This window comes from Typopeltis vanoorti, chromosome 21 (assembly GCF_054136105.1).
Source record: "Typopeltis vanoorti isolate ZY-2024b chromosome 21, IOZ_Tvanoo_1.0, whole genome shotgun sequence".
In the NCBI taxonomy this organism is placed as follows: Eukaryota; Metazoa; Arthropoda; class Arachnida; order Uropygi; family Thelyphonidae; genus Typopeltis; species Typopeltis vanoorti.
The window spans coordinates 13180799-13202797 of record NC_143569.1 but is presented as its reverse complement, the minus strand read 5'-3'; the positions used below and the strand labels follow the sequence as shown (position 1 = coordinate 13202797).

Below are 21999 nucleotides of genomic sequence, written 5' to 3'. Positions count from 1 at the left end.
AGTGTTCTGACTAATTTCTCTTATTCCATATGAATTTATTCAATTGACTTCCCACCATATCAGCTTTGCTGATTCTGTTGTCTATTTCTATATTTAATTTACCATCTTCAGTAAAAATCGTGCCTAAGTAGCTGAAATATTTTACTTGTTCCACAGGTTCTCCATTCACAACACAGTTGACATTTTCAATGATTCTGCCTATTTTCATTGTCTTTGTCTTTTTATTGCTGACCTTCATACCATATCTATTACAACAGCTATTCAATTTAGTCAGAGAATCTTGCAGACTTGTAGTGGATTTATTTAGCAGTATAACATCATCCGCCTAAAGCAAAGAGCTGACATTAACATCTCCAATTTTGATATCAGGTTTAATACCACTTTCCTTCATAATGTGATCCATATAGTTATTGAATAACAGAGGGGATAATTTACATCCTTGTCTCACACCAGATTTAACATTAAACTGTCTTCCTGTACTTCCTTCAATTCTAACTGCTGACTTACAACTCAAATAAAGACTACGTATTGCTTGATATAATGCCCCATTGACACCATATAACTGCAGCGTATTGAATAGCTTCTCTCTCTTGGCACCTTGTCATATGCCTTTTCCAAATCGACAAAACTTAAATACAAATCTTTGTTATATTCCCATGCTTTCTCGACTATTTGTCGTAAAGTGAAGATCTGATCCTGACAGCCTCTATTTGGCCTGAATCATCCAGCTTGTTCTTCACCAAGCTTTTCTTCCACAATTCTTCTCAACCGTTTCTCAAGTATACTTGCATAGATCTTGCCAGGAACACTAAGTAGGGAAATACCTCTGTAATTCCCACATTCAGTTTTATTTCCCTTTTTATATATGGGTACTATGAGAGCTCTACTCCAATCATCGGGAATTTGTCCCTCTGTCCAGGCTTTCTGAACTATGCAGTGCAGCCACTGTAAGACTTTTATACCACCATACTTCAGCATTTCTGGTCGAATATCATCTACTCCTGCTGCCTTTCCACATTTCAAGCCTTTGATAGCTTTTTCTACTTCAAGTATGGATATGTATTCCTGACTGCATGCCTGGTCAGTGTTTTTTATCACTGTGCTATTATCACTGCTTGTTTCATTTAGCAGTTTTTCAAAGTAATTACTCCATACTTCAAGGATATCTTTTTCTCCTGTTTTTGTGTCACCTTTATCATCTGTCACTCCTTTTACAGCACTCTTTCCTCCATTCCTAAGCTTCTTCAACAACCTCCAGAATATTTTGCCACCTTCTTGATATTTATTTTCTATATTCTTGCCAAAGTCCTCCCATGACTTTTTTTAGCTAGTTTTACACACTGTTTAGCTTTCTTACATTTGTCTCTGTATTCTGTAAGAGTAAAAGCTGACTTATTTGCCAGGAACTTTTGATTTGCTTTCTTCTTTTCCTTCACTGCCTCTTTAACTTCCTGTGTCCACCAGGGAGTTCTGATTATTTTTATCCTTGCACACAACCTCACCACATGCCTCTCTGGCAGAATCAATCAATGTTTTCTTCAGAATTTGCCACTGAATCTCCAAGGTTTGATTCCTATTCTCAAACTCTTTCATTTTCTTTTCAATAATCTTTCTGTATTTTAGTCTACAGTTCACATCAGAGAGCTGCTCAACTTTTATTCGCTTTAAAACTTTCTTACTTGTTATTATTTTCAATATGAAATTCAATTTTATCCTGCTCAAGACTAAATAGTGATCACTTCCAATTTCAAATCCTCTGTACACTCTGGTGTCCTGCACCAGGGAGAAAACATCACTATCAACAATAACATAGTCAATGAGACTTTTCTTATTCCTAGTCTCTTCTCTCCATGTGAATTTGTGCACATTTTTATGTTGGAACATGGTGTTAGTAATAACCAGTCCATGTCCTGAGCAGAAATCCAACAGATATTTGCCATTATTATTAGCTTTGCTCTTTTCTCCAAATTTTCCCAAAATATTTTTGTATGTCTCACAATCATTTCCTACTCTGCTATTTAGATCCCCAACAAGGACCAACTTTTCCTTTTTTCATTGTGTCAGTTGCTTTTTCTAAAGCATCAAAAAATTCCTCCACTTCTACCTTAGTAGAACCTTCTGTGGGACCATAGGCACAAATTAGTCTCATTGTCCAGTTCCCCATTCTCATATTTTCCAACATTACTCTACTTGAGACTGACTGCCATTCAAGAAGATTAGCCTCGTATTTTGTGTTGAATACTATGGCTACTCCTTGTTTTCCTTGATTGTCATTGCCTGAATATAACATTTTGTATTTATTGCTCAGAAACATCTCACCAGTTTTGGTCTTTTTTGTTTCAGTCACCCCTATTATGTCGATCTGGTACTTATCTAATTCCTCACCTAGCCCCATTTCTTTGCCATTCAGGCTTCTTACGTTGATAGTACCGATCTTTAACTCTGGTGATGTTGAGTTGGGGTTTGTTTTCAGATTTGTTCCAGTAGCTGACTTTTCGCTGTTTGCCCAGGTTCCCTGGCAAAAACAACGGGAGCCTTGTTTAACCAGGCGACGCCCCAGCCGGCATGAAATTTTGTCATGTTGTACCATCATTTTTTATTTTGGTTTAACCAATACGAATACAATTTGGTCGGCTAAATCCCAAATTGCCAGCCCATCCTCTTTCGTTCAGTATCCAAGTAGATACCCAACAGGGTGCACCACGAGAAGGTGAGGATTGGACATTAGGTCAGAAGCCCTAGTTGGTTCTCCGCATTCCTTTAAAGGGTATGTGGAGGTCTCCTCTCAGTTATACAGCTTTGACCCTTAAGCACCCCATATATATATATATATATATATATTACATTAGCTACTTAGGTGGTTCTTTTTAAAATTGCCTAATAATGTTTAATTGTGATTTACCATTCTGTGATCTTGTACTGACAATGCCTATAATACTTAGGTGAAAATTCTATGTTAAGAAAGCTTTTTACGTGAATTTTCCTTCGGTTTTATAATTCTTTTGAATGGCATTTTTATGTAATCAAATTTCTGTTCCTAAAAGTTTGTTCAGAGAATATTCAAATCTCCACAAATTAACTATGCCTATTCTTTATGTTTCAATTTTTCAAGGAGAAGCTTAAGAATTTCATATGTCTCTTTAAGTGACTAGAATGAACAAAAGCTGGAAAGAAATTTTGGATGAGTTAGTGAGCGACCTGTTTGAAACATTCAGAAATATTGCTGCACTACATTAGTGAAGTTGACAACATAGACTAAATAATAACTAGAAATTTTAATTATTACTTCCTACATTTTGACAAAGTTAAATTCATCTTTAGGGATTAATACAATGGTATCACAGACATATACATTGGTGGTACACTTCAGTAACAAAACTAGAACAGGAGAGATACTTCTGGCTTAAAGTCTTTAGTTGGTTAGAGCTACAGCAGATTAGCAGACCATGCTCCGGGCATCCAGGATGTAGTCTGCTAATCCTGAGAGGCCATAGTGGTGGAATCAGATGTAGTCCTGTTGTTCTGATATATAGATATTGGTTGTACCTGGTACAAATTTGAGAGGCTTTTCCTCAAATCTACTGCAGCTGTGACCAACTATCCCAACCTAAACAAGTATGGTTGTATCAAACTACCTTTCATTTAGTTAAACTACTTGAAATTTTTAGTTATTATTTAGTCTGCATTGTCAATTTTTTGAACTAACATGATGATCAAGGTATAAGCTAAAAACCTTAGGATCACTACATCAGTGAATGTAGTGTAGTGATCTGGTATGAATTTGTTCTTAGACCATATGTATTAAGATAATAAAGTTCCTGGATCACATGAATTCATGGATTAAATCTCAGTCACTTACTAGATTATTTAATTCATTTTGTGTAAATTATTGTGGCCTACTTTCAGTTTTCAAACTGGCTTTCATTACTTACATCAACATACATTCCAAATGGATGAAACCATTGCATTTCTATTATTTTGGAGCAGTGCCCTGCCATGAAAAATATGTTAAGCATTGTAATCAGGAGAATGTTAAAGGAAAGTAGTTTAAGGAAAACCAGGAGCTATGAGAGAAAGAGAGAATATTGAAGAAGGAATACAAAAGTGATCAACAGGCTCATGATTAGTACGAAGCACAGACCAGCATGTTAAGGAAGACAAAATCAAATTATGAAAGCATATTAGCTAAGAAAATTGAAGTAAATCCCAAACAGTTCCTACCTTATGTGGCAAATTAAAGGAAGGATGATTATGGATGGTAACAAGGTAAGAGAAGCAGAAGACATAGTTGAGTTATTGAGTGATCACTTTGTATGTGGAAAATGCTAAAGGAAGAATTTGGGAGGATAGAAAGAAATGGAGAGATTTGATCTGCCTTGCCTTACAGGTTCTTTCCAAATGGTTATTGCTAAAGAAAAGAAGAATTAGCTCAGGAGTGGTCATTAAGATATTGAAAAGTTGATTAAAGATAGAATTCAGGAATCTATCAATTCCTGAATTCTATCTTTAATCAACTTTATTAAAGAAGATATGTAATTTACATATCTTCTTTAATAAAGTGAGAGTCAAGTTAAATAAAGGAAATGGCTTCACCATGATACTGTTGACTTTTGTAAGAAGCATTTAACATGATACTGCAAGATACCCATTATGTAAATTGGAGCAAATGTGGATGGGTGTGAAGCTGGGGAATAGACATTAAAGATTAGTATATGCCAGAGTAGAATCCAGAAGAATGCAGGTAGCCAGTGAAGTGCTGGAAGTCTCTGGCCTGGAGGTATGCCTGTTTAATTTGTATTTTAATGTTATTGATGGTAATACAAAGCTGGGGAGGACAGTTGTTAATATGTTCATGGCAGGAATGTGTTTTGTGCTGTACTACAACAACATAAGAGAATTGATGATAGTAGAATTTAGAAGTGACTGTGAATTGGAGTTGATGTTTTAGAGAGAATATTGCAAAAGTGTCCAAAAAAGTTTAGGGATCACTTAGATGTTATAGAACACGTTGACAGGAAGAAATAAGAAGGTATTTATTGAGAGAAGATATGAAATAGTTATTGAAAGAAGCAAAAAAAGAAGAGGGAGAATGTAAAGATTATATTTCTGCTGCCATGGTATGATAGAGGCAAGTTGAGAGAAAGTCCATGATTGCAATGTATAGGTTGTACAGGAGGAATGGAGTGAATTTTTTTGACTTGTGGACTGAATTTGATTGATGGAGGAACTTATATAAGGTTGATGGATGGCACTTAAATGGAATTGGAGTTAGGTGTTGAAAGCATTGTTCACTAAGAGTGTCAAGTGCAAATCAGGGATACCGATGAAGTTGCGGGTAGGTGGGTTTGTGTGTGTATGCAGGCACCAATGAGTCGAGAGAGAGAGTGAACAAAAAAATGCGGATCCATTCTCGCAGGTAACGAAATTAAATGAGATAATTAGTACAAAGTATAAAAGTAGTGGGCTCAAAATGATACTGTAGTTTGTGTATATTAAGTCCAGAAGCATCAGAATAAGAGGAAGGAAATTTTGTCACTTGCTGGTGCAACATTGCTAGATATTGCACCAACAAGTGACATCTTTGCACTTGTTGGTGCAATATTTACAACATCTTTTCTTTCTTCTTTTCACCCTTTTGATAGCCATTTCTGACTATAGATGTCTCCCAATTACCATATCCTGTTCATTTATTGTCAACCAAGTCTGACTAATGTCTCTATTACAAGGAGGACAGAGAGAAAGAGAAAATATGATGTGGAAGGAGTACTGCTGATGATAGACAAAAAGAGTAGGAGATTATCAAGAAGACAGAGTTATGGAAGGCAGTTCATTTTGAGCCAACTTAGTACAAGATAGAAGTCAACTGGATGCAGTATACAGCTTGTTACTGCTGAAGGCAAAGAGGATAAGTGAAGATGTGTAAGATATGCATCAGCAAATTAATGTGATGAGTATAGGGTTGAGTGATTATCATGGGGTGGCTTCAACTATGGAGAAATAGATTGGAAGGAGAAAAGACCAGAAATGATAAGAAGTGGAATTTATCACATACTAAGAGAAAACTTATTTGAAACAGCATGTGGTAAATGTCACTTTGGGTTTCAGAGTGATAGATTTCATTAGGATCAGATCTATGTATAACCAAAGTAGTAACATTGCCTCCAGCGGGCGGGGAGGGGGTTGAAGAATGACTATGCAGCTTTGACTTGCCAAAGGTGGGTTAAAAATGGGAAAATTTCCATTATGAATGCATATATCACAGTTTTTGGAATACCAGGTGGTGGTGGTGGTTTGCTGGCAGGCTTGTGCAAGGATATTCCAGATTCAGATAAGTTTTTTGCTACTTAGTTGTGGATTTTTATATTTTTATGTATATAAGTTGACGTAGAAGTTTTGCTCTTGCAGTGTTTATGATGTTTGAGTTGTGCAGGAGGAATGGATTGTATTTTTTTTTTGTTTGTTTGTTTGGTGCTGGACACCAAATTTGGTCTTCATTCTTGTAAAATCTCACATTTACATAGTTTGACTATGATATGCATCACATTGTACAATGGGACAACATCAATGTACACCTGCTTTCATATGTTCATTGTTTGTTTCACTTTCCACCTATTGTGTTCTTGTCTTGTTTACTGTGATATGTTTTATATCTTTAGCTATTTACTCTTATATAAAATAAGCATGCTCTTGATAAAATGTACCTGTTGTCAGACAAACTAGTCTAGCTTTTTTTTTTTTTTAGGTTTAATCATTTTTTTTTTAATACCAAATCTCATCATACAGTTCATATTGACAATTTGAAGGAACATCTCTCATTTTCTAGCCAGTAGTTCTATGACTGCCAGATGGTTTATTATCCTTTTCTTAATAAAATTATAAAGACACAGAATGACACATATGCTAGGAAAAAATTATTTAATACTTGTAGAATGTCTGGCTAGGTTTCATAGCCATTGTCAGTACAGTTGAAAAGAGATTAACATGATAAGAACAACACTTAAATTGTAAGTGAATGACAATATACGAGGGGATGACCAAAATAACTGGAATCTGAACTTGGTGCGCACGCATTTTCTAGTTACGGGTGATGCTGCTAGGCATTGTGAGTGTGAAGTTTTCTGCACCAATCTGGCGATTGACGTCCTGTGTGAACTAGTTCATTGTTTTGGCTGCTTTTTGTTGGTGCTTTCAAACAAGTTTGATGATTTTGTGATGGCTGACTACAAGGAACAGAAAGTGTGTGTGAAATTTTGTTTCCTTTTGGGTAAAACTACACCTGAAATTATTGTTATGCTTTGGCAAGCCTTTAAGGATGCTGTAGGTTTGCCAGGCAATCAGTGAAGATCTTCAAAAGACCATTAAGCAAGTTTCTGAAGCAACAAATTTGTCATGAACTTCATTCCAGTGAATATTAATAAAAGATTTGAACAAATTTAGTGGACGCATGTTTTGAAATGTGTGTCCGCTAAATTTGTACCTCATTTGTTCACAGAGGATCAAAAAAAAAAATCGCGTGAATGTTTGCCACGATTTGAGGAAGCAATTCCTAATGTTCAGAACTTTCTTTCAGAACAGAAGTTGTGACCAGAGATAAGTTTTGGCTATGGTTATGATCCAGAAGCAAAACATGCATCAAGCCAATGGAAACGTGCAAATTCACCAAGATCCAAGAAGGCATATCAAGTTCAATCAAATGTCAAGACAAGGTTGATTTGTTTTTTTTATGTGAATGGAATTGTGTGCAAATTCTTTGTGCACAATTCCATTTGTTCCTCCTGGACAGACAATGAACCAACATTTTTATCTCAACATTTTGAGAAGACTGCATGATAGTGTGCGATGAAAATGGCCAGAAATGTGAAGTGGAGATTTGTTGCTGCACCACGACAATACCCCAGCCCACATGACCTTATCTGTCCAAAAGTTCTTGATGAAAAACAACATGACAGTTGTTCCCACTCCTTACTCACCCGATCTCTCTCTCTCTCTCTCTCTCTCTCTCTCTCTCTCTCTCTCTCTCTCTGCATGTGACTTTTTTTATTCCCACAATAAAGAAAACCATGAAAGGGTAGCGATTCGTTGATCTGGTTGGAGTGAAAGAAAAGTTGCTGGAGGCCATAAACAGTATTCCAACTGTTTCCAGCAGTGTAAAAAAGCATTGGGACAAGTGCATTGACTCACATGGAGAGTACTCTGAAGGAGACTAGAATATGGTATTATAAACTTAAATTAAAATTTTTTAGCAAAAAAAAAAAAATATTATGTGACACCTCCAAGGAGTCCAAGTACTCATCGAGGGAGGGCACCTACTCTACAGCTCTCCACCACTCAATCCACCAACTACAATGAACCACATCACCTACACCAACACTATCTACTGCCCACCATCCCCCACTAGTATTTCCACAGATAATATCACATTAAGACTTCACTAATTTCACTGCCTACAACACAGCCCCCCCCACACACACGATCACAAGCCATGCCCACTAAAACTATCATTGTCAGCACCAGCTTATACAATTACTGATTCTCAACCACAGTTCCTCTGCGATCCTTGCCGATCCAAAATGTCTTTAATCCCTGACTTAAATCTAGCATTAAAATTACCATTTAAATTCTTAAATATATTTACTAACCATAAACATTAAACTTATGTTTTAATCCCATGGACTCTCATTTTATACCCATTAAATAATTATGAAGCTTAAAATTTTTTTTAATTATCTGTTATATTAATTGTGATGCAAAAAGGAGCTCAGCCAACATATTTCTGCGAGCCACACATATGTAAAAGAGCTGCGTATTGATTACAAGTTGTGGCTTGGCCACCCCTGTCCTATATTAATGTCATTATATATCAGCCATTTAACATAAAATATTATTCTAATGATGATATAATTTAAATTATTCATTATGCACAAAAAGTGCTGTTATTTTTATTTTTATATTCTCAAGTGGAGATAATTGTCCTCTTGTCTTGCCCAATATATTCTATATTAACATTTCTTTAATCTCTGTCCTCTTTTAAGAATTTTGCTGTGGTAATCAGTTATCTTATGCTTTTTTTTTAGATAGTGGAGAAGGAGGAGGAGGAGATGAAGGAGAAGGAAGGACATTGTTTGAAGCAACAGGACTTTTTGATGATGCACCATTAAGCCATGTTGCCATAGACAGCAGTTCAGCAGAACAGCTACATGAAGTATCTGAAATAACCAGTGAACACATTCAAGATGAAGAACATGTTAATGATCATCAGCAGCTACTACAACAGCAGCAACAATTACAACATCAAGAGCAATCACTTCATGAGGAATGTGACACAAGAGAAGATATCCTGTCTGAAGATGATTATGGTTATATATATATATTTATATATATGTATATATACACACACACACATATATATATATATATATATACATATACCGTTTTTTTGATAGATAAAGGCCGCATTATCTGTACAAAAAAGTCTAAATTTGTTAAAAATGAACATGTGCAGTATACATTTGAAAGATATGAGAGGTAAATCTAATGTAATAACAAAACTAAGGTAGAAGTGTTACTTAATATTTAGTGAACATTATTGAAAGAATCAGTTGTGTTAAAAATTTCGTTTGGTATTTCTTCAGCTTCATAATCATTGTCACCAGACACCACTGCATTCCGTTGTGCTTTGATGAAACCATTTCTAACACAGTTTTCACTTATGGCATCCCAACTTTCTACAATTAAACGTAAATATATCTTTATATGACATTTTTTTCATCTGCCCTGTTTTGTTATATTCATCCCACCTAGCCTGCAAATTGTCTTTGAATGGTTTATTTACTGCAAGATCAAGGGGTTGGAGTTTTTTTTGTTAAACCACATGGAATGATGGCCAATTTGGAATACTTACAATTATTTTAACTTCTTCTGGTGTGCCCTACACGAATCCAACACTAACGAAGATTTCGGGTTGAAAAATGCCATTTTTTTCTTTCGCCACACATTCTCCAACCAAAATTTCATAACCTCGGAATTTATCCAAACTTTATCATTAGCAGTGACAACCTCGGAATTTATCCAAACTTTATCATTAGTTGTGCTTTGATGAAACCATTTCTAACACAGTTTTCACTTATGGCATCCCAACTTTCTACAATTAAATGTAAATATATCTTTATATGACATTTTTTTCATCTGCCCTGTTTTGTTATATTCATCCCACTTAGCCTGCAAATTGTCTTTGAATGGTTTATTTACTGCAAGATCAAGGGGTTGGAGTTTTTTTTGTTAAACCACATGGAATGATGGCCAATTTGGAATACTTACAATTGTTTTAACTTTTTCTGGTGTGCCCTACACGAATCCAACACTAACGAAGATTTCGGGTTGAAAAATGCCATTTTTTTCTTTCGCCACACATTTTCCAACCAAAATTTCATAACCTCGGAATTTATCCAAACTTTATCATTAGCAGTGACAATAACATCTTTGGAATCACAACCTTTTGGAACAGTCTTTCTTTTGAAAATCACGATCAGTGGCAGTTTTGAACCATCTGCAGTTTCGCAGAGAATCACAGTAAAGTTAGACCTTTCGTGCCCTGTTGTAGCAACTGAAACCTCTTTTGCTCCCTTCAGATTCACAGTGCTAGAACTAGGCATGTCAAAACTTACAGGAACCTCAGGACTGTTTCAGTCTTTTGCCATTCACGAATACTACTTTCTCCAACACTGAACAAACTACCAGCTTCACGATTCCCTTTTTCCTTTGCTACCTTCTACCACTTCAAGCTTGAACTGCACTGTGTAGGATTTTCTCTGAGAAGTACTTCTGTCTTCCATGAGTAATTCAGATCTAATAACAAAATATAAACAAATAATGATTTACTTTATGAAATATTTTAAAACAGGGTGTACGGAATAATGTAACTTCATAAAATACAAAAAATGTACACCTACCTTTCAATTGTTGATGCAACTAGTTACAAGAGAATGATGCAGCCCACTCAAGTTATCTTTCGGGTCACACAAAGAAGTCGTAGTAATGTCACAGTGCTCCCCAGTAATGTGAAAACTAAAATTTTGAATTAAAAAAATTGACCACTGCTACTAGCAAAGCACTTGCTTTTAAAGAATTCCTTCATCCTGTGTTTGTACTTCCTAACTCTACCGCTAGTTGGCGCATGCATGTTATCTATACAGCAAAAGGAGTGATGAAAATGTTGGGGGGGGGTGCGTGTTATACATTAGGGACGCGTTATCTATCAAAAAATATGATAAATTGAATATGTATTATGACATACTTTACAGGTTTTTTCCCCCCATAATTTGTTTATGTAGCTTGAACTTTCATTAGTTCAAAAAACTTATCACATGTGCTGCATTCCAGAAAGCAATGGAATTCAAAGAGAAATTCAGATGGCTCGGTATATGCAGATTTTTAATATGTGCATATACCGAGTCATATGTCTGAATTTCTCTGGTATAGGCCCATTTGTGGCCTTAAATACAAAGTGTGCTCTATAGATTGAATATACCAATTTGGAATATTTCTTTCTTTCTTAATCTTTCCCTCTTTTACCTTTACAGTGTCGAGGGTTTCTTTTTCCTTATAACCGCAGCTGTTATACAAGGATAAGGTGGTTGGCCGTATGCCTCCCGGTGTATCCTATGTCTGTAGAGGCATTATGTTCTCAATGCTGGTTTACCTACTTATGGGATGAAAAACCCCAGATAAACTGGAGAGAAAAAACCTGCAGTCCACGCCCAAGACCGGCTATGTCTGAGAAAGATCCTAAGCTTCTCACTTCAGTGATGGGAATTGAAAACCCAGGACACTCCTTTCCCAGGCATATGGTTGCAAAGCGTTTAGCCACTCAGCTATACACGTGGACCCAATCAGAATATACTGTCTAATAAATAATAAATACTCTGGCATTCTCATACAGAATATTTTAATGCATCCACAGAAATGATCTCTGCAATTTTCTTTTGGGTCACAAATGTTCATTTAAATTAAGATCAGGACTTCATTGGTACTGCATTTATGTTTTCAAACAAAGTGCTGATAGATTTAAATTTGTGACAAGGAAGAAAGATTTTTCACTTAGATTTTTAGGACCTTTTCTGTAGAATTGTATCACAGTACTGGAACCTGTATTGTTCAACCTTTATATCAATGATATTGTCAATGAATTGCAAAGGGACATTCAGTTGTTTGCAGATGATGTGAATCTGGGAAGGGTTATCAGTAATAGTGCTGATGTTGGCAGCCCTGCAAGAGGATTTGAATAAACTAGACAGATGGGCAAATGAATGGTGGTGTTGGTTCAATGCAGCAAATTTTAAAGTCTTTAAGTTTGGGATCCATCGATGGGAGGATGCATACTCGATTGGAGGAGCTGTACTGGAGGAGGTAGGGGAGACAAGATCTGGGGAGAAAACTGAAATTCAGGGAGCATATTGCAAAGGTGGTGAGGGTAACTCAGAGGGATTGCAGCAATACTGAGAAAGATGCTGACCTGCAGAGATAAAAGAGTTATCATTCTGTTGTATAAGATCCTGATCAGACCACACTTAGACTATTGTTCTCAGATTTGGTCCCCAGGATTTGAAGGGGATAAATTGACTGTGGAAAGGGTACAGAGACGGATAACAAAGATGGTTTCAAGACTGTACAATATGAGTTATGAGGATTGACTGAGGGAATGTGGACTGCTGCAGAGTTTGGTGGATAGAAGGAGGAGAGCTGATATGATCGAGACTTTTAAACTGTTGAGAGGCAGTTACAGGGTAAACATTGGAGAGTTCTTTCACTTGGTGGAATGGTGGGAATCCCTGGAAGTTACGAAAGGAGGCTGTGTGCAAGAGGGTGAGGAGTGGTTTCTTTGCATGGAGGGTGGTTGAACCTTGGAATGCATTGCCTGGTTGGAGCAGGAACAGTCAGTGGGTTCAAAGCGTGGTATGATAAACTTTGTGTTTCCTAAAAACGACCTCCCACAATGAGTCATTTGACTCCATGGACTCCTGGATAATAATAATAATAATAATGATAATAATAATCACTACCACCACCACAAGTAATGCTGTAATACCTACCAATCTGAGCTCTTGCAGTATGGTGTGGTTAAGGTATTGGAAAATTTGTTAATACCCAAGTTCTAGAATGGAATGACATGAATAATGATATCCTGTAAATCAAGTAAAGAGCCACTAACCTTGATTGTTAAATGTCTGGTTGGACAATTCTCAGTCAGTGAAGAAGTGACATTTCCTTCACATATTTTTTTAATTAAGTTCATAGCTTGTGCATATTAGTTGCAGGTGGTTTTACATATTTTTATTAGTAAGTGAGCTCCTATATTTTGACTTGGTGAATGTTAATGAGTTGAAATATTGTATTGAGGAATAAGTGGATTTCTTACATTAAGTGAATTATAAAATGACTATACTGGCAACCATGTAACAGGTCTCAGCGGTACATTTTTTATAAAACACTAATAGCTGGTACAGATTCTGTGCTTGCAGGAAAAAATTGAAAATTAAAAGGATGTGAAAAAAAATCAAAATATATTTCCTGATATTTTTACTTAATACTGTGATTATGTTTTTAGAATAACAACAGATAATTAAGTATACAGTACATAGTTTATTAAGAATAAATTTTTAGATATATGAAGAGCCAAAGGCGTCAATTCAGCGACATATGACTTGTTTAAGTTAAGGAATATAACATCTCATATCATTTCTTAGCCGAATAAGAAACTCAAAGAGTTTCATGCCAAATATAGTAGAAACTATATAAAGTTCGGCGATTCCAAGCGTAAGCAAATACCTGCATACTGCAGCAACTGACCCTTAAGGTCGTGCAAGCTGAGGCAACTCATGTCAAAGGTGGAGCAAGCTCCGAAAACTATTCTTGATATTTACCCATAATGTGAACTTAGCCCCTAGGAGCTGTATTACTGTTCTACATTATGAGAGAAGGTCATTACCCAGACCGGTTGCAACCTTTATTGAGGTCTCATCAGTGAGTAGGTAGACCTAGTTAAAATATCAAGTTTGTAGCGAACAGAACTTACAACCCTTCTATGAGTATTGCCAAGAGGTGTCCTAATAAATTATTAGTTATATGAAGAGCCAAAGGCTTCAATTTGGCGACATATGACTTGTTTAAGTTAAGGGATATTACATCCCATATCATTTCTTAGCCGAATAAGAAACTCAAAGAGTTTCATGCCAAATATAGTAGAAACTATATAAAGTTCAGCGATTCCAAGCGTAAGTAAATACCTGGATACTGCAGCAACTGACCCTCAAGGTAGTGCAAGCTGAGGCAACTCATGTCAAAGGTGGAGCAAACTCCGATCATTATTCTTGATATTTCCCTCACATATCTTTTTAATTAAGTTCATAGCTTCTATATTCGGCATGAAACTCTTTGAGTTTCTTATTCGGCTAAGAAACAATATGGGATGTAATATCCCTTAACTTAAACAAGTCATATGTCGCCGAATTGAAACCTTTGGCTTTTCATATATCTAATAATTTATTAGGACACCTCTCAGCAATACTCATAGAAGGGTTGTAAGTTCTGTTCGCTACAAACTTGATATTTTAACTAGGTCTACCTACTCACTGATGTTTTAACTAGGTCTACCTACTCACTCCGAAACCGGTCTGGGTAATGACCTTCTCTCATAATGTAGAACAGTAATACAGCTCCTAGGAGCTAAGTTCACATTATGGGTAAATGTCAAGAATAGTTTTCGGAGCTTGCTCCACCTTTGACATGAGTTGCCTCAGCTTGCACTACCTTAAGGGTCAGTTGCTGCAGTATCCAGGTATATTTGCTTACGCTTGGAATCGCCGAACTTTATATAATTTCTACTATATTTGGCATGAAACTCTTTGAGTTTCTTATTCAGCTAAGAAACGATATGGAATGTAGTATCCCTTAACTTAAACAAGAATAAATTTATTGTTGAAGTATTGTCATCATCATAATACTAAATACTGATTTAGACCTTATAATCTATTCTGGTATCATATTTAGTATAATTATTTAGTACCCTCTTTTGAGGTCTACCCAGTCTTCTCTTCCCATTCGGTTTACATTTTATTAATTCTTTAGGATATCAGATACTGGCCATTTGGTTTACATGTTCTATCCAATTTTGTTTATATTTGTTTAGTCTTTCTGAGTAAATTAGGCCTATAACCTGTTAACATTTTGAAGTTTTTAATTTGATCTGTTCATTTATTGATCATTCATTTATCTGTTCTATTATTTTATTATCAATAACTTATTTATTTACATATTTATTTATTATATTTGTTATATATTTATTTAGAATTAATTATTTATTAATAACTATTTAATTATTATAAACAGTGTATTGCAAACCACTGAGCCTAGTTGGCTGAGTGGTTTGCATATCCACTTGCCAGCCAAAAGACTACGGGTTCAAATCCCACTTAGAGCATTGATGTTAGTTATTGTCTTTCACCTTCATGCAATCATTCATACAAATATTTTTTATGTATACACTTTCACAATATGGAGTTGGTCACCATGGAAGAAGTAGACCCAACTCTACTGCAATGAGAGAGGTCTTCACCCAGCATTGGAAAAGATACAGGCTGAATATCATCATCATCGATAACTGTTTTATAATAAATTTAGTTTAATCGATAACTGTTTTACTTCTGACTGGAGTTTGTCAGAAGTTTTTTTAATTTTATCAGTAGATATTTTCATTCTAAACTGTTTTGTTATAATGTATAAATTATATATATTGCTTTTTGGAAATTGTCTTTCTTATGTGATATTATTACCTGATCAGCTGCAAATAATAACATATTTATTTTATTATTCCTTAAAATTTCTATACCTGGTTTATTTAATGTGTTCCACTGTATTAGTATTTCATTGATATAAATATTAAAAAGTTGGAAATCGAAGGCATCCCTGTCTTACACCTTGATTTATAGATTGTTTTTCAGACATTTCTGTATTTATTTTTATTTCATTATCTTTGAATCTATTCAGTCTTGCCTGTAATAAAATACAGAAAATGGAGAAAGTGGCATGTGAGCGAGTAGGAAGTATATAAGGAAATAAATAAGTTTGATGTCAATAAGCCAATAGGATTTGATGACATATCTCACCCATGACTCTTAAGGACATATTCCAGGGAGTTGGTAGTAGCATTGAAATGCCTGTTTATCAAGTCTTAAAACAGCTCAGCTCCCAAGAGAGTGGGAAGAAGGTAAAATTTTTCCACTGCATAAAGGTGGTGATAAAGGTCTGGCAACAAATTATAGGCCAATCTAAATATATGAAGATTGGCCTAGCTAAGGTACTGGCATACCTTAACCACAATCTAAATGTTGTGGTTAAGGTATATGGAGAGATTAGTGAGAATTAGGATACAGAAATTGATCGATAACAGCAGTATGCTCTGTGGTTGTCAGCTGGGTTTGTTAAAGGGAGATCATTAACTTTTACCAACTTGCTTTTGTACTATAACAATAATATATGTGATAAGTATTGTACGAGGGAAATGCATAGAAAGTGATATACTTAGATTTTGCAAAATTGTTTGGTAGGCTTCCACACAGCATGCTGTTAAATAAATTGAAATAGATGGGATTAGAAGTTTAATGAGTATCTGAAAGTTGTATATGGGGTGCAGTATGTTGAAAGTGAAAAGTCGCTCGTTGTGTGCCACAGGGGTCTGTATTGTGACCATTGTTGTCAATTTGTATGTTAATGATAGTGGGATGGTTTTAACTGGTGATAGGCAACTATTTGCAGATGATTCAAAATTGGGAAGAGCAATGAGGAGCCCAAGCAGATGTTATGGCCTTACAGGAGGACTTGAATACTGTATTTATTCGAGTATAACTTGCACCCCGATTTTACTTTTTAAAAAAAAGAAATTAAAAAATTTCACATAAAGTTTAAAACTTTAAGAAATAGATAGTGAATATTATTATGGCAGTTTCAGATATTTTGGAATTCGGATAAAGAGAATCAGCATTTCAACTCAACAATCGTTGGCTTGTCTTCGTTGTTGAGTTGTGCGATCATTTATTAATACCACACCAATCATGTGCATAGATGGAAGCAACCAGTGGAGGAAATATAGGAATGAGAGCATTGACTTCTACTCGATCTTGGATTGTGTGAGGGTAAAGTGGTGACTGAGGTGAGGTTTATTTCGACGCCTGCTCTCCTTGTGTGGGATAATTTCTGCAGACACTCAGACCTGAAATAGGAAAACAACTTTCGGATGTGAAAACTGATTTGGCCATTATTCCAGGTGGTCTTAAACCTTGTCTACAGTCGTTGGATGTAGACAAGGTTTAAGACAAGACAACATGAAATTGATACATGAAAGAAATGTTGTTTGTTCAATATGGGAAAAATATAGTGTGGAATCTATTATTACTGCAAAGTACTTTGCAGATTGCCTCATTGCCTCTCAAGCAAAATCTGTTATTTCACAAGATTCAAGCATTCTGTATTAAATTCCTTTTTTGAGTGAGAGGACAGATGATGAACTTAAAGCCACTTACTCCTTTTCTGTGACTCCTCTACACTTAGCACATGTTCCTGAAGGATCAGGTCTCATCTGGAGACCAGTGAAAAGTGAATCCTAAAAAGTTTCCATTGTTTGAATCACCAATTTGATGGGTGGAACCAGTAAATGCTAGAACACATTGTACTAAGAAGAGTACAACATCGATGATGTGCTTTAAAAGGTTGTACCATTTCACAGTTTCAGTTTTGATTTACACTTCTAAGATAATGTCAACTCCTATCCCAGACAACAGGCACCTTTCTAGTTCTTGCCAATCTAGGTAACATTCTCTGTGACTATTACCTTTTTCATGTTTCTGGGATCCTGTAGGAAAGTTTTCACCCACTTCTCATTATAATTCCAACCTTCAGCAACCAGTGCAGACTTAGATACACAAGTCTGCACTGGTTGCTGATACACAAGACAAGTCAAGTGCTACTCTTGACTATCTTGTGCCAAAATCGATTTCTGTTGACTCCAGACAAGCTAGGAACAGCAAACAGTTTTGACACTTTACTGCCTTTCAGCCACTTCAGAAGATTTCTAGCACATGTACTAGCATATGTGTGTGGGGCCCAGACCTTGTCCTGTTCCCTGCTCTTATATCTGAAATAAAGCTGATATGCATTTTTCACTAACATAGTGATGGCCTTTTTCTGGCTTGCAAATGTCACTTCCCTGTTAATGTAACAAAAGTTATATGCACCATTAACACAAGTATGAGGCATCACTACTGCCTCGTACTTGGTTCTCTATTAGTGCTTTGATTCAGTATGCTTTCTTGGAAAACTTGTTTGCCGATGTCTGTTAGGAATGTTTTAGGCAGATGGATGTGAGTATTCATATCATACTTTTCTATTTCCTTTTGAGATGGAAACTCGGTTGTGATACATCCAATGCCAAGGCCTATATTATGATTACTCCTCTCATCTTCAAAATTCACTTCCACATGCATTTATATGTCTGTTTCTTTCTGTTATCCATTTCCATTTATTGAATCTGCTCTTTTATCAAATTACTGTGCACAATTACCCAAATCAGCTGTTACTTGTTTGGGGATGAGGTTTCCAACAGTTTCTTCTTACACAATTCTGTAGGTGAGTTCAGTTAAAAAAATTTTTGAAGCTGGATTTAATCCACATTGAAAGAGCGTTTGATGACCTTTTTTTCCCCTTCATTTTCTTTTTGTTCTTTCTTGTCTTTACTTTTCTGAGCTCCTGATTTGTGAGAACACATTTTGGAGAGATGATTCATAATTTATACTTTTATATCCTCGATGAGTCTGACTCTTTGGAGTTGCCCATAATAATATCTTAAAAAAAAAAAAAAGACAATAAGATCAAAATGTTATATACTTTATGAGAACACTGGACAAAATGCAGTTCGTCTCTGAAATAAAAATAGTGATTTTTTGTTAATTTTGATGTGCTGAACACGAAATGATAATAAAATAATTTGATTGGTTCTTGTTTAGGAAAGACTCAATCCACATTGCATACATAGGTAGCATTTGGCAATGCTATATTTCAATTTCCTGATTACAACATATCGCATCAGCAAATCATACCCCCCCCCCCGAGCTATTGCAACATTGGTTGATGCAATGAAGTTGAGTCATGATATTGCTGTCGTAAGATCTTTCAATCATTAGTATAAAGTGAAGTCTTGTAGGGTGAGCAAGTGTTTGTGCGACTTCCTGGACTACACTCCCATTTACTCCTGTGTAATAAGTATTACACAAGCAATCCCTGCAGTATAAATCCAGCAGTAGTGATGCCTCATACTTGTGCTAATGGTGCAAATAACTTTTGTTACATTAACAGGGAAGCGATGTTTGCAAGCCAGAAAAAGGCCATCACGATGTTAGTGAAAAAGGTGTATCAGCTTTATTTCAGATATAAGATTGGGGAACAGGACAAGGGTCTAGGCCTCACACATATGCTGCAGTACATGTGCTAGAAATCTTCTGAAGTGGCTGAAAGTGTCGAAACCATTTGCTGTTCCTATGGTTTGGAGGGAGCAAATTAGAATTATATTTTTTCAGTAGAATTTGAACCCAAGATTTGGTACTATTAAATTGTATTATGACTATTTCTGTACTTTAGTTGTCAAAATTGTATCAAATCTAGTACATTAGTCCCATATGTGACAATGTTTAAGACTCTCTAATAAAATAGTACTGATGCAGTTGCCATAGTGATATAAAAAATGGGAAAAGTGATGGATTAAATATGACCCCACTTATCCATTTAAGGATTATGTCACACTTAATCCTTAGATGATGAAAGTAAATAATATTATTCATTATTTCTCTACATTTCCCAACCCTAGATAATATTATGATGAATTACAATATGTAAAGCTGTGTAGGCTTACACAAAATGTGAATGCTAGTCTTCACACAATACATGCAAATATTTTTTGAGATCCTAGAAAATTTCCATCTCCCCTCCTTTGTCTCCCAGGCCTAGGTAAGATGTATCCCCTAACTATTACTAATAACCCTCCCAAACTTCACATCATCTGCAAAGAACTGAACATAGTCCTGTGACAATATCATTCATATCCCATACATAAAGATTGAACAGCAGTTGTCCCAGGACTGAATCCTGTGGAACTCCACTTGTAACCTTCTTACATCCTGATGCTGCTCCCCCCATATACAACTCTGATATCTGTCAGAGAGCCAATCACCAATCCAATCCACTAACCTAATATCCAAATCAATATGATGGGGCACCCTGTCAGAGCCTTGGAAAAATAAAAAAAAATGACAGGGTATACCTTACCTTCATCCACTGCTCTTGTTACTTTATAGTAAAAGATACCCAGATTACTAAAAAAAAGAGTGCCCTTTAACAAATCCATGCTAGCCTGCATAAATTATATTATCCTCATCTGCCCAATTCTGTATATGAGTTCTTACCAATTTCTCCAAAATCTTAACAACTACAGAAGAAATACAAACAGGCCTATAGTTTGATACCTTCATTCTATCACCACCCTTATGCAGTGGTACTGTCTTATCCTCTTTCCACTCTCCAGAAACCTGCCCCATTGGAAGACTTTCATTAAACATGCAAGTTAATGGCACAATCAGTTCCATAGCACATTGCCTTAAAATACGTGGTGAAATTCCATCTAGTCTCCCTTTCTACCTTATTGACATTTAGTGTACTCAGTATTCAGAATATCAAATGCTTCATCACTCATCTTCCTAGGAATAGAACCTGTAGTACCAGTGAGGATGGAGCATTCTAATAACGTGATCAGTGAATATCTCTACTATATTATCTGATTTGGTCACCCGATTCCCATTTCCATCCAGCAAGATAATGCATCTACTATAATATTTTCCCCTGCTTGCCATATAGAAAAAAAAAACAGCTTGGTATAATCCTCTGCAGTGCCAGTCTCCACGCATATTCTAATTTTTCTCTCTTTACAATACTAATCACTTTTTTAGCCTGAGCCTTATATTATATTCCTCATACAACTGTTCTCCACCTCTTTCTTTATATGCCATCCATAATCTCTTTTTCTTCTCAAATTCCCCTTTTATTCCTTTTATCATTCAGTTGACTCCAATTTGCTTTATCTTCTTCACTTAACTTCCTTCTGTTTTGATACCTCCACATGGCTATTTATCCTCCAGCAGGGAGCATGTATGTCATCTCATTCACAATCGGATCCAGTGATGCTGTGACCACATCCTTAACTCTTGATCCTCATATTCCCTCAAACCACATGCTGCCTAAGACAGTTGTCCCTCAAGAAATCCAAAAATCCAGTTTCCTCATTTCTGCATGCCCCTTTGCACAGTTTATATCACTATAGTTGAAGTCTCCTATAATGATCACTTGCTTTGCATTTGCCAAACTAATTTGCTTAAACATTTCCTGCTCATGACCAACCATATCTGGTCTATAGCAGCATCCCACTAAATATCTTGTCCTATAAACATCCATCTCACACCATATACTCTCAAAGCTATTAGTGTTTCATGAGTAACACTCCACCACCAAATTTACTTTCCCTATCCTGCCAATCTATGCTATATCCTTCAATTTCTATCACTGTTAGAACATCCTCTTCAGTTAACCAGGTGTCACCGATATACCAACAACCTTTGGCGAGACTGAGTCAATCAGTGTCTCAAACATATTCCTTTTATTCCTAATGTTCCTAGTATTTGTATAAAGAAAAAGCAGTGTATTGCCAATATTCTTATAGCCATTATTACTCCCCTCATACACCACCTGGGTAAATGTGCACCTCCCCTTCTTTTCTCAAGCCACTCTCCCCACATGAGGCCATCCCTGCAGCATTCCACCTTCGTAAACCATAGCTTAAACTTTCCCATTCTAATTGATTTAGGATGGATTTTAATTCCTGTTTGTTTGTTGCTATTATCACTGTGT

At 35.9% G+C, this 21999-nt stretch overlaps 1 protein-coding gene across 1 annotated transcript in view; it reads left to right on the top strand.

Annotated features, from left to right (window-relative positions):
• LOC150094629 (double-strand-break repair protein rad21 homolog) overlaps nt 1-21999 on the top strand; it is a 342589-nt gene that overhangs the window by 140539 nt on the left and 180051 nt on the right. Inside the window, exon 7 of the mRNA XM_090411608.1 lies at nt 9075-9356. Coding sequence (XP_090267734.1) covers nt 9075-9356 — 282 coding nt within the window. The remainder of the gene's footprint in view (nt 1-9074; nt 9357-21999) is intronic.